Consider the following 17649-nt stretch of genomic DNA (forward strand, 5'->3'; position numbering starts at 1 on the left):
ACAGGTACCTAAGTCAAGATGCACCCAATTGCACTGCAGTAGAGCACTACTTTTCCAGTAACTTACAAGTGAAATGAAACTGGAGAAAAGGGTGAGACATTCAATTCAGTAGCCACACTCATTCCTCAATTCAGTACACTGAAAGATCACAATCTGATTTTCGCAATACTCAACAGAAAGACTCTTTGTCTGCATGCATATATGCACACCATAGCAAACTCTGTTAGCGTTACCACAGACAAGCACAGAAAGCTGAGGAAGACTTAAAAAGGGGAAAATCAAGCAGGTTTGAAGACGTTCTACCAAACCAACTGTGAAATTTGATGTACAGTGATAACTTATAAAAATCCAATTGCAAGCCTAGAGTTCAAAGCATTTCCAAAATAGCAGGATTTTCTTAAGAATGTAACAAAACTCAAATCAGCACAGCTGCACATAATTTGATGAATGGTTTATTGGGCTGCCGCTCTAGAAAGCTTTTAGAAGAACTGAGCCCAGTACATCTCATGCCTCCAAATGACTTTCAAAACCCCACTTAGCAGAGGAGGGGAAGAAAAATATGACAGAATCTTCAATATGGGCAGGCCTTAGGAAAAAACCCATAGGTCATAGACTCAAAAGAAAGAATATTAAGGATTATTTGAACTGGTAACAAAAGGACAGGATTTCTGTTTGGCTCCCCCACTAGAAACAGCAAGTACAATAATAGAAGCTGAGGATGTAGCAATTGAAACAAGAATGGATGCTGCATCAGAGCAGACTGGGTTGGGCAATCCATTGGTAATTCACATTGCAAGATCCAGAGGGAAAAACACTGACACAGAAGTCCCCATTCAAAATGTTTCCTTGAGCCTACTGTAAACTAATTATACAAGAACCCCCCCACTCCCCCCAAAATGAGATCTGGATAAAGCAGGGAAACCCAAAGCCTGAGTAAACAGAGGGCACAAGAAAATGGGAGAAACAAATACATTAATATCCAGGCAGTTTTGCCATAGGCTGTGGATGATGATTCCTTAGTCTTTCTTTCTTCCTTTTCCTCTGCATCATCAGCCATCAACTCCTTTGTCCCCAGTGTCATCCTTAGCTTTATAAATCTCCTGACATCCACACGTTTAAATCCTCCCTGAATTCCAACAATAATACCCATGTAGGGAAGGTAGGCTAAGGTCACTTATCCTCATTACCGAATGGGAAAGAAGTGTATTGACTAAGTCAGTTATATGGCAACAAAACTTGGAAAAGAATTCAAGAATGTCTGCTTTCCACCCCTGAACACAGTCCAAACTATGCTGCTGTTATAGTGCTAGAAAAAGTAGCTCTTCTTAATAACAGAAAACCCTCTCCCCACCAGCACACTTCAGTGCTTCCACTGAGCATGCATTCTGATAATGGCATGGCATCTTCTCTCTCCTGGTTTAATGACTTCAAAAGGTTTTTTGCTTCCTCCTGCATCAAAGAGCACCTTTTAAAACTCTGGAGCATTCCATCCTCTTGGATCCATCTCCAAACTATGCAGGTATCTTTGGGTCCCCTATATCATGGTTCTGCTCCTACTTAATACCGATGGTTGCCCCTACCAAGATTTGTCCGTCCCTGTACAAGTATCATGATTAAGCTCTGCCCCTTTTCTTTCAGTTTTATCGTCTTCATAATTAGCTTCAGTTAAGACTTATAATAAGGAGCTATACGTATATCCACCCTCCTTTGCCTTTAAGGATTCATTTCTTGACATCTCCTTAATCCATCTTGACCTACCATATTTGCAACTCCATCACTACTTCATTCAGATTAATGTCTGAAGTCCAATAATTGTTTCTTTTCTTGGGTAGGAAAAGAATGTTCCAATCCAAATCCAGCTCCTTGGGCCTTCATTCAGGCCTCTTTTGTTTTTGCCATTTGTGACCTTGATAAATTTTCATAGATTTTATAGACATTAGGGCTGGAGGGGACCTTGAAGATCAGAGACTCCAGCCCCCTGCCCCAGGGGCAGGAAGTCAGCTAGGGTCAAAGGATCCCAGCAAGATAAACATCCAAACGTTTCTTGAAAGAGTCCAGAGTAGGTGCCTGCACCACTTCTGGAGAGAGTCTATTCCAGGCCCTGGGGGCTCAGACAGTAAAGAAGTTTTTTCTTATGTCCAGCCTAAAACGGTCACGGAGGAGTTTATGACCGCTGGTCCTTGTTATCCTTTGGGGTGCTCTGGTGAACAGGTGTTCCCCCATATCTAGATGCACACCCCTTACATATTTATAGGCAGCCACCAAATCACCCCTCACCCTGCATTTTTCCAAGCTGAAGAGCCCCATGGCTCTCAGCCTCTCATCACAAGGCCTATTCTCTTGCCCTCTGATCATGCACATGGCTCTCCTCTGGACTCTCTCAAGCTTCTTGACATCCTTCTTGAATTGTGGAGCCCAGAATTGGATGCAGTACTGCAGCTGCGGCCTCACCAAGGCCAAGTACAGTGGGAGGATAACATCCTGGGAGTTACTTGAGAAGCATCTATGGATGCAGACCAGCGTTTTGTTCGCTTTACTAGCTGGAACATCACATTGGTGGCTCATGCTCATCTTGTGGTCAATCATGACCCCCAAGTCTCTTTCAGATGTGGTGCTAGCAAGCATAGCACTACCAAGCCTATAAGCATGCTGTGGGGGTTTTTTTCCCCCTGAGGTGGAGTACCTTGCATTTTTCGGTATTGAACATCATCAGGTTTATATCTGCCCACTTACTAAGCTTATCCAAGTCAGCCTGGATCACTAGCCTATCCTCAGGTGTGGATGCTATGCCCCAAAGTTTAGTGTCATCAGCGAACTTGGCCAGTGCGCTTCTGACACCAATGTCCACATCGTTGATAAAGATGTTGAAGAGAACCAGTCCAAGGACAGAGCCTTGGGGGATACCACTGGTCACAGAGCGCCATGATGATTTGCATCCATTAACTACTACTCTCTGGGTCTGACCTCGGAGCCAATTTTGCAGCCATCAGATTGTGGTGTAGCCGAGGCCACATTTGGCCAATTTTTGCATAAGGTGATCATGAGACCAGATCAAAGGCTTTTTTAAAAGTCCAGACTCTTCTCCCTTGTCCAGGTGATATGTCACCTGGTCATAGAAGGAGATGAGATTGGTCAAGCAAGACTTACCCACGACACACTTGTGCTGGCTGTGTCTCAGGATGTTGCCATCAGCCAACTTATCAAGAAGGGTCTCTTTGATAATTTTCTCCAGAATCTTACCGGGGATTGAGGTCAAGCTGATTAGCCTGTAATTCCCAGGATCTACTTTCCGCCCTTTCTTGAAGATGGGTAGAACACTGACCTTCTTCCAGTCTTCAGGTACTTCACCTGAGTGCCACGAATTTTCGAATATTTTTGCCAAAGGTTGGGCTATGACACCTGCCAGCTCCTTCAGTACTCTAGGGTGTAATCTGTCAGGACCAATCCAAAACTCCTTTTCTCTATTCACATCTGTGACACCATATCCATTTGCTGCCCCCTCCATTGTCTTGCCTCTACTTTACTACAGTGTTTTTTTCTTATGGCATTCTTAAAGCCAGGTTCTCCAGGCAACAGTATGTACACATTCTGTTGCTACCATCTTGTAAGTTACAGACAAATGACTATTACTATCCTCATCCCTAATACCTGCACCTGTTTGTTTCATTTCAAAATACAGTTTAGAAATACCCTTGTACTAAAGCCCTCAAGAGATTTGGCTCAGTTGAACTAGTCTCATGAGACATAACCTACTTATTTTAAATAATCTGGCTATTATTGGTACAAAATCTTTTCCCATTCAGCTCATGCCATCTGCAATAGTTGTGCCGTATCTCTCCATTTCTATTCAAATCTCAGATGAAAAATGTTTTTCTCCTCTGAATATCTTCACCTGGATTACTTATTGTCCACTATGTGGTGCATCTGTATTAAAAGCATTAGATAAAATTTAAAATTGGATCTTTATCATTGGTAAATAAAACTAAATAAAGCCCAATACTTACCAACTTGGTATTTGTTGGACGAGGCTGTGCAGAGACAGGTCGCTACAAGAAATAGACAAATGGAATAAAAATCTCGTATTATTCCAAAACACCTTCACCCTTCCCAGCATGCTGCTTTGAGGAAGTAGTGGGTGCCCTGTAGTGAAAGGCATAGCCAAAGTCCAGGCTGACTGCTAGAAGCTCCATTATGCTACCACAGATCTTGACCTGAGCAAATTACATTCTACTCTTTGAACCCACAGCAGTCATCTGAACTTTTAGACTAATGCTCAAATATTTAGAGCTTTCTGGGTACGTGCAACAATCCTCAAGGCAGAGGCAAAAGACATGCAAATTGTAAGGAACTTACCCCAATCGTTAAAACCAAAATTATCTACATATGTTTTTCTTGCATTAACACTTAACCAGCTATTTAGGGGAGCAGATCATCAATGCTCTCAAGCTGAACTGTTCTGAGATGAGAGGGAAAACCTCAACAGGGAAACCTCCAAGGGGCCCAGAAGCCATTTGATTTAAATTCCCCAAAGATATTCCAGTTCTGATGGTGAAATGGGACTCTGTTCAACATTCCATTACAGATGCAGAAATAGTAAAAAGCGGTACATCACAGCAGTCTGTGAGAGTACATAAGCCTCCTGTTGGTGCTTATGCAAGTCTAGCTCAGTAGTGCAGGTTGGGGGGCTGAGAATTGGAAATAAGCGGAAATAAGCATCTGCATAACAACAGAGATTCTTCCTGCCTTTGGCTGTCACCAGGCTGCCACCCTCTTCTCTGATACCAAGGAAAAGCAAAGGGCTTGCCAACATTATCCTCAATTGATCCATTTGTCAGTTCCATGAAGCACCATTCTTTAATCAAAGACTGTGGGTCCTTGATGACTTAGGACTCGTTGAAAAGATTCCAACCCCATCAGCAGTTATTTAACAAAGGAAGCAGAAAATTGCTCCATTTATCTGGAAATTACCAGTGCTCCGTGTCTCAACCAAAAGAAATCACACAATGAATTGGCAGTACAGTTTGGAAGGACCCAGGGAACAGAAGCCATCTTTAACCATCCCCAGATCAAGAATTCTAATTTCATTATTTGTTCCCAGCAAACAGAGCCTTGCCCATGATTAGTGGTCACATACACAAAACAATTCAAACCTCAGAGATCAAAGAACTGAAAATGTCTCAGAATTCCCTTTACTATAGGGAATGAGAGTGGAAGAGTTGAGGATGGAGCAGAAACCAATGTCAAAGAGCCTCCCAAAAATAGCAAGCCAAAATGTTCTTGGTTACTAGAGAAAACCCTGTTCTCACCTCTGTCCATGGAATCCCCTGTAAAGCCCAGAAAATCCTGCTGATTTTCCTTGCTCATTTCCTATATGGCTCGTCTCAGCAAGCAGAGCACAAGCTGAGATTCCATCATAAAGAAAGGACACTGCTATTTCATGACCAGTGTTTAGTACTCAACCTCTCTACTTTTTAGTTGACCCAAAAATTACTCTTTATAGTTTTATGAGAAATCCCCTGTGTAAGTCAAGAGCCGCTGAAAACCTGGTGTTTGATTTTTCCATTTCTCTTTACTATGAGTTCAGGAAAACGTGTTCAAGAAAACTGAATGAACTTTGCAGCAAAGTCTGGTCTAGCTGCTCCACGGAAAAGAAATTACTTACCTTATAACTCATTTTCTGAATATGTTCCCACTGGTAGAGATTTACACTACTAATTGGCCCCCACAGTGGGGTTTTACAGAAGCAACATCACAGAAAGAAAAAGCACTGTGCTCCTCCCTCAGAATAGATGTAGATCCTCATGACTTTCAGCATCCATCTATTGAACTAGAGCCTCAGCCAGGTATTCCTGTGTCTCACTTCATAAACTAATCTCACCCTCAGGGTGATTCCAAATCCAGACTCTGTTTTGGCAGAATTTTGAGAGATGCAATTTATTACAACTGATGCTGTGTCTTCTGATCTTTTGACCATGACACTTTTGGTGTTCACCTAGTGAAACAAGGAATGATTTCCAACAGTCCTACTTGGGCTCTAGTCACACAGCCATGCCACAGGAAAGGCAACTTTCAGCAGCATGGTGGCCACCTGTAGGCAGCTCAGAATCATCCACTGGCCTCTAAAAAGAAAGAAGTCTTTGAACTCACAACCAGTGCAAATTGTCTGCCAGGCAAAAAATACCCTTAAAAATGCAAATAGAAGCAGGGGAGCTCTCTGCCATTTGCTGGGAGCTCAATATCCCACAAATATTTATTCCAACTGGCTGGGAGAAAGAGGTGAGGGAAAGCTGCATTTCAAAACTAGCACTGAGCAAGCACTTCAAAGGGCAAGGGCAATCATTGCATGCCACATGAGGCCCAGCCTGAAGGGATCGAGAGAAAGGAAAGGAATCAAATCAAGAGCAAAAGGAGAAGAGGCTATAGTTACAAGTGTAAAAGCTCCTTCCCCACAGGAAGAGGACTCGCATTTAAAAAAAACATGGGGGTCCTGAAGCTAGTCAGTCACCCATAATGAAGTTGACTGGGACACCCACAGTCCAGCTGCATCCCAGGCATCTTCTCCTTCAGAAATCCTAAGATTCCAGGAAACCTCACTCACTTGCAGGCTCTTTCACATTTGAGCCAAACCAAATAAGTTGCTTTCTTGAAATTCAAGTGAGAGCTGCAGCATGAGGTCCTGGTTTTCTGAACTCACCTGAGACTTCTGGAAGGGATATCTTCTGGCAGACTCAGATGAATGATAGGGTGCCCGGCTTGACCGCTGGCCTGGATCCTGGCATACAAAGCCTGGATGAGAAGGGAAAGTCATATAAGAACCTTCAATTTCTGGGAATCCTAAGCAGCCCATTAAATTCAAACCCAGCATTCCCAGCAACAATGTCAACTAACCCAGGGGTCTCTCTACCCTGAACAAGACCTAAAGAAGTTCGCCTCTACATTCAATCCTTGAGTCTCCACACTGCATTACATTTTTGGCAGAATACTGAAAAGAGCACCCCTTTCACCTGAGAGCACTCAATCCTTAAAAGAGCTGGCAAGTCTGTTGTGGTGGAAAGGTAGGGGGGAGGGAACAGGTGTGAGGGGGGCAGATCAAGGCCCCCACCGTGAGGAAGTGGGGCAGGGGCTGGCCAGACACTGCCCAGCCAGGGCAAGGTGGGGCGCAGGGAGGGGGCGGCTCCCAACGCTGCACACACCCCAGGAGGGCACGGTGGGGGGGCAGCAGCGGGCGGGCGGGAGGCGTGCCCCGGATCTGTGTGGGACAAGGCAACTGCCACCGCAGCCTGGGGCCAGGTCTGTGCCGGGCTTTTCCTGGCAGGGGCTGGGCCAGGCTGCGTTCAGGGTGGGGCAGGCGGTGGCAGCACTGTAAGAGGGGTTTGGGGGGAGGGAGGGCTATGGCAAATTTCTGAGTGGTTGCAATGATCCCAATTCCAGCAGTGCTACCACCTGCCCCAAGCGCAGCCCAAGCCAACCCCTGTTGGGAAGAGCCTGGCACCAACCCAGCCCCAGCTTGTAGCTGCAGCCCACCCCGCACAGATCAAGGGGGGCACACACATTCCCCCATGCTCTCCAGGGGTGCATGCAGGAGCAGAAGCCACCTCTCCACTATACCCCCAGACAAGTGCCCTGCCTTGCCCAAGCCAGGCATCACCTGCCCCAGCCCCACCCCCTCCCTCACTGCAGGGGCCTCAATCTGTACCCCACATGCCCCTTCCCTTCCCCCTCCCCTTCCACCACAACAGACTTATCAGCTGCTGGGCTGCATATTGGAAATTGGATCAGTATCAGCCAGTACACTTCCTTAAAAATCAGCTACTGGTATTGGCCCCAAAGATCTCTGTCGGTGCACCCCCAGATATCACATTTACTCAAAGAACCTTATTTGCCTAGAAGCCTTCAAAACACACAAGAGAAGGCAATTGTAGATCCTGCACAAAACAGACCACTTGCAGCTTTCTCTTTTGGCTGCATATTAGCCTCCCCACAACTTATTAAATCTTGACCTCTACTGATACTCCCTCATCTATGACAAGGGTGCTTAGCCTCCGGCCCATGGGCCAAATGTGGCCAGAGGAGCCATGGTATTTGGCCCACAGGGCTCCCCACAGATCAGGAAATTTAGTGGCAGGGGAGTGGTGTCAAGTAATGCAACCACTCATCCCTGCTGCCAAATTCCCAAGCCCCACACAGTGGGTTGGGGCTGGACCATGCCCCCTCCCCTCCCCTCCCCTTACCTCAGCAGTTAGATCAGGGCTGGGCCACGCTCCTCCCCACCTGCAGCTACATCAGGGGTAGACAGCAGGCCACATGGGGTTTTACCAAGCTACCACAGGCCAGGTCAGCACACCCCAACATGTAACAACTCACCAAAACTCCCTATGTGGGATGAGGCCATGGTTGGGCTAGGAACATAGTTCAGGAGTGGGATGAGCAGGCAAGGCTGGGATCATGGAGTGGTGTCACAGAGCATTGACAGCACAGGGCCAGGGCAGAGCGATGATCCACTCCCAGAACACCCCTGCAATGGGCGCCAGTTCCACAGGCAGGGGCGTACAGGGAGCAGATTGTGACCCTACCCTGCCCTGCCCCGTTACTATCCCAAGATCCTGGACGTGGCCCCAGACGCAAACTCCCTGCATGCCTGTGGTCCCATCCTGTCTGCCTGGCCACATGGCCTGCCTGAACCCTCTCACAGAGATCCCGGGCTCACAGGGCAGTAACAGCAAAGAGGTACAGCAGAGCTGAGATGTGCTCCCTACAAGTCCCTGCCCACAGAACCAGAGCCCTGCCCCGGTGCTGTCACTGTCCCGCAAGCCCAAAGTCTCCATGGACCAGTCAGGAGCCACGCAGGCAAACCGCTCTGCTAGGTGAACGCAGAGCAGAGGCAAACCACTCTGCTAGGGCAACGATGGGGCTGCGGGAGAGCAGGTAGGGAGCTGGGTCCAGGATTTTGGGGCAGTGACATCACAGGGCTGAGCCGTGATCTGCTCCCTGAACACCCCTGCCCACAGAATACATGCCCGTCGCAGGGCCATTCAGGGAACAAATTACAGCTCTACCCCAGGCCCGTGCTGTCACTAACCTGCGACCCTAGGGTCTCCTCAGCCCTGCCTGCCCATCTCACTGCCAGACACCACTCCCCACCAGCCCATTCTAGCCACCCATCCGAGCACCCTACCCACATGTGTTCCACTCCCACCAGTGGGTGCTGGGCAGATAAGCTGGGGTGCCTGGACAGGGGGGCTGGGTCCAGAGTGACAACTGGAAGGAGCCACCTCTGCCACCACCAGGGCTGCTGAAAAATGGAGTCCAGCTGCCACACTGTCCCAGCTCTGCTGCATGCCTGGGAGCAGCAGGACTGGCTGCATATGCCAAGGCTCGGGCTGCCCCTTCTGCCTTCACTGGGTGGGACCAAAGGACCCACTGTGGGCCAGATCTGGCCCACAGGCTGTATTGTACCCATCACTGAGCTACATTGGGTCCGGGCCCTGCCCCTCCCTGGAAGCTGCACTGAAGTTGTGTCCTGCCCCTCCCTAGCAACTGGATTAGGACTGGGTCACGCCCCTCCTCTGCAGCTATATCAGAGCTGGGTCACACACCCTCCCTCCCCAACAGCTGGGTCTAGGCTGGGCCACATATCCTCCCCCCCAGGAGCTGGATCAGGGCTGGGCCACACCCCTCCCCCTCCCCCCACCCTTGCACCTGGATTGGCACCAGGCCACACCACTCCTCCCAGGATCAGGGCTGAACCACATCCTCTCTTCCCCTGGCCACCACCACCCTGTGGGGACAGGTGGGTTACTGCTGTGCCAGCCCCAAGCACTGAATTGGGACCACTAGCCAGATCCAGCCTGTGGATGGACTGGGCACTGCCCATCTGGCCCACTGGCCAAAAAGGTTGAGCACTACTAACATAGCACATTTTTCTCTCCTACAACAGTGTATAGACCATAAACTACATCCATGCTACTCTATACACACAAATTCCCTGTACTCAATACACTCATTCTAACCAGAATCCCCAGTCATTGTATTATACACCCAGGTCTCAAAACTGAAAACTTCTATTCAAACCCAGTCAACACACCATGCAAAAACTGTCTTAATATGAAGAACATGAAGTAAAGATTCAAACAGAATACGTTTAATGCACTCACCTACAAGGGTGAACATGTCTGAAATCATGCTAGCTTTGATCTTCAGGTCCAAAGGAGCATCACTGTCCCCGCATGCAACAAGAGACAAGAGGAGCATTAAATAAAAAAAAGCACTGGTATCCAACATTCCCCTTCACTGTATTCCCAGTGCATCCATTCTGAGCAAGCACAGGCAGAATGAAATGGGTAAGGGAGAAGAAAGTCTAGTCTAGCATGCACTAAACAAAAACAAAACAAACCCCCCAACATGTGAATCTATGTGCGTCTACAAAATTTTTAGTTTATTGAATTCTATTCCTTTTTCCCCACACAATTGCTATATCATGTACAGGTTCATCTGTGTTCTTGTTGGGTAGAAACTATTTGGATCTGTACTTCATTTAGAAGATTGGGTGTTATTGCAATACATATATTAAACCATGCCACAACATGTAGAAGTGACAGACTAACAGATCCTAAGAAGCAAAGAACAAATGACTGGAGGAAATGGATGGGCCCTGAAAGAACAGACGGACACACGGAACAGATGCAGGGGAAAACAAGAAGCACGTGTGTTCTTACGCACAAGGATTTTGAATTAAATTTATCAGAACTAAAAGACAGGATAAGTCTTTCAGGCCTTGGCTTTTATCACAGGAGCATAATGACAGAAGCATCATGTTCTTTAATCTGTGGAAAATACAGATGAACTAGGCACAGAAGCTGGCACTACCAGCAGAACAGAGAGCAAAATGCAATAAGAAACTAGGTATGCAGGCATGTATGTACACAATAATAGACCCAGAAGATTAGTTTTGCTACAACATTCTGAATGGAGTTAAGACAGGGGTAAAATGGGTATTATAAAAGTCAGAGAAGCAGTTATGATGAGGTTAATCATGGTACAGACATGCTTTTAGCTGCCTAAGTAGGGAGGAAGTGATATCTCTGATGTATTATGTACCTGAAAACAATTTGTATGTGAGGAGAAAAATGAGAAATCAACTAGGACCCTAGATATGATGATTTAGGACAATGATACATAACTTATGAATACTGGAGTATATAGATAAGTTGTTATGCAGCTGTTACTATGAAAATAGTGGTATCAAATGCTTCTGTGTGAATGTGTATCCATCTAGCTAACAAAGCCTCCAGCACCTCTCTCTCAGACTAAATGCAATGAAGTGTCATTACAGTTAACTGTACTCTAATTTGACAACTGGTATGCTAAGGAGGCGAAACCCAAGAGAACCAGTTTTCTCTTACCTGTCTGCAGGGGGCTGGAGTTCGGAGATTGGAAAGTTACCAAACACACAACAAAGAAGCCATGGTGTTGGAAGCAGGATATACAAACTGCAAAAGCCTCATAGAGGTTCACAAGAAGCATTGGGCAGGAGTGGAGAAGATATTAGCATGCTTTTGCAGCAGGTGAGGCTCAGTTTAGCTGTGGAACCAGCCAAGGTCAGAGAAGGCAAGCTGGGCTGAAAAGACTCCATGGTTCAGATGACAAGCCACAAGCTACACAGAAGAACCCTGGACCATCCCAGAGCACCTTACCCCAATCCAAAGAACACACTTACTCCTCAAAGAATGTGGAGGAAACTGAGACAGGGAAATGCTTGCTTTTTACCTTTTTATATTTGGGTCTATGCATTCTTGTGCCTTAACTAATAAACAAAGAGCAGTAGTGGTTTCAGAACCCTCTGCAAGCCTATTTATGTGCAAGCATTTCATGGAGTACCAGCCATATACTCCAGAAGAACTAAACTGTAGCCCAGAGTAGTAAAACTAGAGTTCTCGAAGGGCACACCTACACATGCACTTTAATGTGCATTAGCCTATTTTAATGCACATTAAAGCATCACAAAAAACATGCACTTCCACTAACGCATATTAAAATAGACTTATGTGACTTTTTCTCGTACCTCACAATGGAGGTACTTAAATTTAAATGCACATTAGAAAAAGTGCATTAATTAAAACATGTAGACACCTCTAAAAAGTGCATATTTAAGCCACAGAAGAGTCTGAGGAATAAAAGCACTGGACCCAGGTGATTGGTAGTTCTGTTTCAGATCTCAGCAGGGAATGCTACTTAGTGGACCAGCATCCCAATAGTACATCTAGAGACTGAAACCAAGGGGAGTACCTAGACTCTATTCTGACTTTGGAGGCTTAAAGTACAGTGGACTCAGACAACTGAGATCCAGAAGAGCTGCCTGAGGAGTATCTGACAAAAGTGGGAGCTTGACCAGATCTATGACACAAAGCTATGTGGCAACAGCAATAGTAAAAGAGTGGAAGGATAAAAAAAATTAAAAAAAAATAAGGAGAACATGGAACCCCAACTGGACTCCTTTAAAAACCGTGCTGAACTGTGGTCACTTTAACAAAAGAAAAATCAAAGGAAATCCACTCTGAAAGCCTATTAGTAGTGGAATACCACCACCATGGGCTTGACTTAGCCATGCCCTCTGAGGATCACTAGCTGAATCTGGCATGGCCAGCAATTTCATCCTACTTCATGAAGATCCCAACTTTTTCTTTGCTTAAATCGAGGAATCACTTACCAGGCCAGGGATGGAGACAGGTTCACTTCCAGCAACCAAGGCTTGAGAGTAGCATCAATAAGGACATCAAAACCATACAGCTCTGAAAACACAACAGACTGTGTGTCTTTCACATATGATAAGCACTGAAAGCCTGTTGGGGCACTTCTAACCCAGCTGCCTCATTTAGGCCTACTGATCCCTCAAAATTCAATGAAGCTCAAATGCCCTCCCCAATAGGAGGCTGGCTTCCCCAAAATGGAGAATAAATACACTTCTAGTTTGGGACGACAAGGGAGGGAAGCAGAAGAGTAGTCCTAGAAAGACAGGTAGAGAGAAAAACTTGAATGAAGAAAAAAAGAATGAGATAAGGAGAAGGCAAGAACTAATACAACTCTAGCTTCCCAAAATCTCAGCATTGTGCAGAATTCAGCTACCTGCCTTTTCCTGGCATAAAGCAACATAACCACATCATCCCAACCTCTCATACTTCTACTTTTTTCCAAGATCTTATGTAAAACAAACATTTTCCTTCCTTTTAAAACTCTATTTATGTCTTATTTCAGTCTGCCATAGGAATCTCCTTTCTTTCCATTGCCATCCCATCTCCACTTACTCATCTTATTTTATGCCTAGCATATATACTCAGATTTAAACCCCATGTTTGTGCAAGAGCCTTCTTCTCTGCATCTGTCATCTGGAGAACCTTCTAATAACTCTCTGCCTTTGTGATACTCCATCAACTTTGCAAATCACTGCAAAAACACCTCTCTCTCAGCAGCTAATATGCCTCTCACTTGGACTGTATTACGTGTGCTAGATGTACTCTTCAGAACACAGGTCAGATTGAAGCCAGCTTCCCATTCCACGTCTGACTTTATTGTTTCAGCTCTATGCAGCATGCTCACTCTATTTTGGGATACAGTTTGCAAGAAAGATGCTACACAAATATGGCTGTAAATAAGATGTTGGCACCACAGTGACTCCCTGGCACAACAGTAAGCGTGAGAGACAGCTAATGATCGTCAATACAACTGCTGCACATTTTTTCAAAATGTCGCAGAACAGCAGATTGGCACCAGAGGAGGATTTCCATGGAATTAACCAGTTTCCAAGTGCCTGGAGCAAAAGCAAGAAAATTTATTTGCCATGCTGCTTTCCTTGAATTCTGGCCCCAGCATTTTGTCGCCTTCCTAACGTTCATGCTGGCTCCAGGGAGCTGGACTGCTTGACAAGATCTTCCTATGCAGACAGCTGTGCGAGGGCTCATGTAGCTTGTGATGGGAAGTTAATGAGCTGCAGGGGGACTCAGAGGGGGAGGAAATGGCAGCAGAATTTGTGAATGTTGCCTGCTCATTTCTTTGGGTCCTGGAGCCAGACAGTAAGTGGGAAGAATAACAACTCAGAGCTGAACAGTTGGGTCCACTTAAAGAAAATTAGGCTAGTACAGATTTGGGTCTTTTGCTCCCCAGACTGGGAAGGCTGTAGTAGGAGAGAGGAGGAGGAGTAGATTGCAAGTGCGGACATTTGTTAAGCATTTTGAATATGAGAAACATCGCTGTAGGCTAAACAATTTTTTCCGCAAGATGGTTCCAGGCACAAGTGAGGACCTTGAGGCTGCCAGCATACAATAAACTTTGGAAGACAAGGCGGAAGCTAATCCTCAAGGTGGAAGAACAGTAAGTGGTCTGTCACAGCAAACTGGTCTGCAAACTACCCTCCCTCAAGTCAAAAAATAAAGATAGACTTTTAGTTGGACTCTGGATACCTTTTTCTTCTGCTGTTTAACCATTTCCTGTTCTCTCTTTCTCTGTCCCCTAGAGTGCTTTACTAATAACTTCATCCTCCATTCTACTTTCCAGCATTCTTCCCTATTTCTTCTTTCTTCTCTTTCTATATACACCTACCTTCCCATTCCTACACTTTCCCCTCCCTGAAATCTTAATAACTAATCCCAGTGTTTTCCATCCTCCTAACCCCAGGTGATCCACTTTAAATATATATAAGAATGTTCTGGGAGATCCATTTGCTGGTCATCATCACTGTGGTCACTTTCTTGGTATACTGATCCCCTTTCACATTCACCTGTCTTTGCTGTTGAGACGGTAAATTGTTTAGGACAGACCATGTCTCTAGGTATTTCTGTGCAGTGCTCAAGACAATAGGGACCCTATCTCTCACTACTGCAACACACAAAATAGTGGACCATCATATTCTGCAGGCAAAGGTTCCCAACTTACGCTGAGAAAGCATAAGAAGGGGAAGTTCACGTGACCCCAAAAAGGAGCAGGGCCTTCTTCTCTAAAGCCACCAGCTGCAAGCCTAGCTACCACTCCCCTTTGTAAACAGTTTAGAGAGCTGAGTGACTGAAAAAGGATTGTGCTCTGTGATCTCTCTTCAGCCTATGGTGGTGACAGATGTAGATCTGTGACAGCCCATCTTGTACCACTAATGTTATTAAGGGGAAAATGGGGAAAGCTGTGGGATCAGGTTTCCACAGCTCCTCAGATAATGCTCTTATTCCCCTCCCCCAGCTACCACAAGCCACAAAAACCTGCTTCATCATCATAGCTTGCTTAAGAGTTTGACATTATATCAGGAAGCAGCATCTGCTGCCAAGACTTAGCAATGTGAGCAGGAGTCTCTGGTGACAGGACTTCCAAACCCTCCATACTAGAAGAGCTTAAGAATATCCCCTCTCTGCATAATTCCGATAGCAGACTACCACTGCTTATTCTTTACAGCTTAATTCAACATACTGGAAGATATGGGATAATTCCTACTGTCCTGATGTAGCTCCATTCCTCAAAGCACAAACAGTTTTGCAGCTCCCAAAAGGAGGCAGGGCTAAGAGCATAGCCACTTAATCTGCCTGCTGGTCTCCCTTGGGCAGTTTATAGATGGCCACCAGATCCCTTCTCAGCTTTCTCCTGTGGAGGCTTAACAGGTTCAGGTTTTGTAGCCTCTCCTTGTATGCCTGCCCTGCTGACCCCTGATCATGTGAGTGGCCCTCCTCTGGACCTTCTCAATGTTGTCCACATCCCTCCTAAAGTGCAGCGCCCAGAACTGAATGCAATACTCCAACTGTGGTCTGACCAGTGTCGCATAGAGGGGGAGGATCACCTCCTTGGACCTGCTCGTGATGCATCTGTGAATGCATGACAAGGTGCGATTAGCCTTCCTGACTGCGTCCCCACATTGGCGGCCCATGTTCCTCTTGGATCTCTACTTATTGTTAAGTAACTTCAAGCTACTTCCATAAGGGTTACCCTCATTCCACTGAGGGTGGCTCCAAAATAATGATTCAATCGGCCCACCTGAAGGTGGGATCTCCGAGTCTTAGGAGTACAATAACTGAAGCACTGATTTGCTGAACGCATGATTGGATTTCCAGGGAGCTCTACAGATATCTATCTAATATGGATACATTTCTCTGTAATGCTGGGGATGCCACTTGAGCTCTGGTGAAATGTTCCCCAGTAATCAAGGCTGATTCTCTATGGTTCTCTCACAGTCTGTTCTTACACGCTTAAGATATGAATTTGAAAAGTCAAGGTGGAAATCATCATGCCTGTCATCCTTTCTGCTATAAGCACAAACAGCCCTATGATATCTAGTTTTTTCTTGGGTATGACAGCTTTTGGGGCATTTACTTTTAGACCCAAATCCCAGGCCAATTGGAAGATGCACCAAATGTTTTCAAACAGCAGTAGGTAAGACTTGCCCCACACTAGTCAATCCAAATAAGGGAACACAGTGATATATGGTTCCTCTTCAAGTAGACTGCTATCATCACAAGCACCTTGGTGAATATCCTCAGAGTTCAGAACAGGGTGGGGGGAAAGACAGGAAAAGTGATGGGCTAGGAGCTGACCTGAATATCTAGGCAGATAAGATCATGTCCAAATCCTACTAGTCTTTGGTAATATGAACCCCTGCATGGCCAAAATACACAAAGCCTGAAAGGGTGCCTGATCAGTTCTGAGATCATTAAATATTATTGGATCTCTCAAAAAAACCCTCAAAATGATTTTTTTATGGCTGGAGGCAAGTAAGATTGCTGAGATGTCACAGTGAACTGGCTCTACCTGCAAAACAGTCTCTTAAGCAGTTCAGAGGATCTATAGCGGAAGGAAGTGGGGTACATAGTCAGTCTTGGAGGGGCAAACAAGTCTTGCCTGTTGTGCTTTCCTGTTAGAGAAAGTACATCTTACTTTGAGGAAAACTGGCTCACCCTGAAGGCAGAAAAACTAACAGAAATGGAAGGAAAAGAAACAAGGCTCAGAAATCCACGATCCAGCCCTCCTTTTAACCACTACGCATGGCATTTGCCAGAATCTGCGGTTCTAGGATCAGCCTTATTAGCCATCAACAGACTCATTTACAACCCTTTATTTGACCCATGGGAGTTGGATCATGCTTGACTATGAGGGATTGCTGATGACAACAAGTACTAAGGGAACAAAGCAGTGTATTTCAAAGTATACCTTGCTTCATCCATTTTGGCACTAATTATCTCCACTCCTTTAAGAGCAGTTCCTCCACCATAGCTGCAAACCCCTGCTCTTGCAGACAAAACAACCTCCATGCAACCACCTCTATTATTATGGAGTGAGTCACAATGTCAGTGACATTTAAAGAGGCCTAAAACCTGATTTTGGACAGCATTTGGCCACCCAGACAACCTTCTTTAGAGTTTAGTGGCAGGCTATTCATGAGAGAAGGAAGTTTCTTACAGACCTGAAGTCACACCTTAACAACAAGGCTTGAAAATTTGCAACCCTAAATGTTAGATTCACAGAAGGATTTGCTAATCACCCCCAATAAATCCAGCTCCTTTAACTCCTTGACTTTTGGAATGTTTTTATACATGTGGCTTTCTTGTTCTCCATCATACATATGGGGAAGGACAGACCCAGGTCAAAGCAGTAATATTCCTGGGTAGAACCTACGATATTTGTCTA

At 45.7% G+C, this 17649-nt stretch overlaps 1 protein-coding gene across 10 annotated transcripts in view; it reads right to left on the reverse strand.

The window, feature by feature from the left end:
* Nucleotides 1-17649, reverse strand: part of TTLL5 (tubulin tyrosine ligase like 5) — a 178375-nt gene that overhangs the window by 120465 nt on the left and 40261 nt on the right. For all 10 annotated transcript variants that reach the window (XR_003093381.1, XM_025200719.1, XM_025200705.1 and 7 more), the window contains 4 exons: nt 12707-12788; nt 10155-10216; nt 6695-6786; nt 4005-4046 (listed from right to left, as the gene is read on the reverse strand). Coding sequence is in view for 9 of the 10 variants with exons in the window: in XM_025200719.1 (XP_025056504.1) it covers nt 4005-4046; nt 6695-6786; nt 10155-10216; nt 12707-12788 (278 nt within the window). In the remaining variant the exon portion in view is untranslated. The remainder of the gene's footprint in view (nt 1-4004; nt 4047-6694; nt 6787-10154; nt 10217-12706; nt 12789-17649) is intronic.

Source organism: Alligator sinensis, unplaced genomic scaffold (genome assembly GCF_000455745.1).
Source record: "Alligator sinensis unplaced genomic scaffold, ASM45574v1 scaffold280_1, whole genome shotgun sequence".
NCBI lineage: Eukaryota > Metazoa > Chordata > Crocodylia > Alligatoridae > Alligator > Alligator sinensis.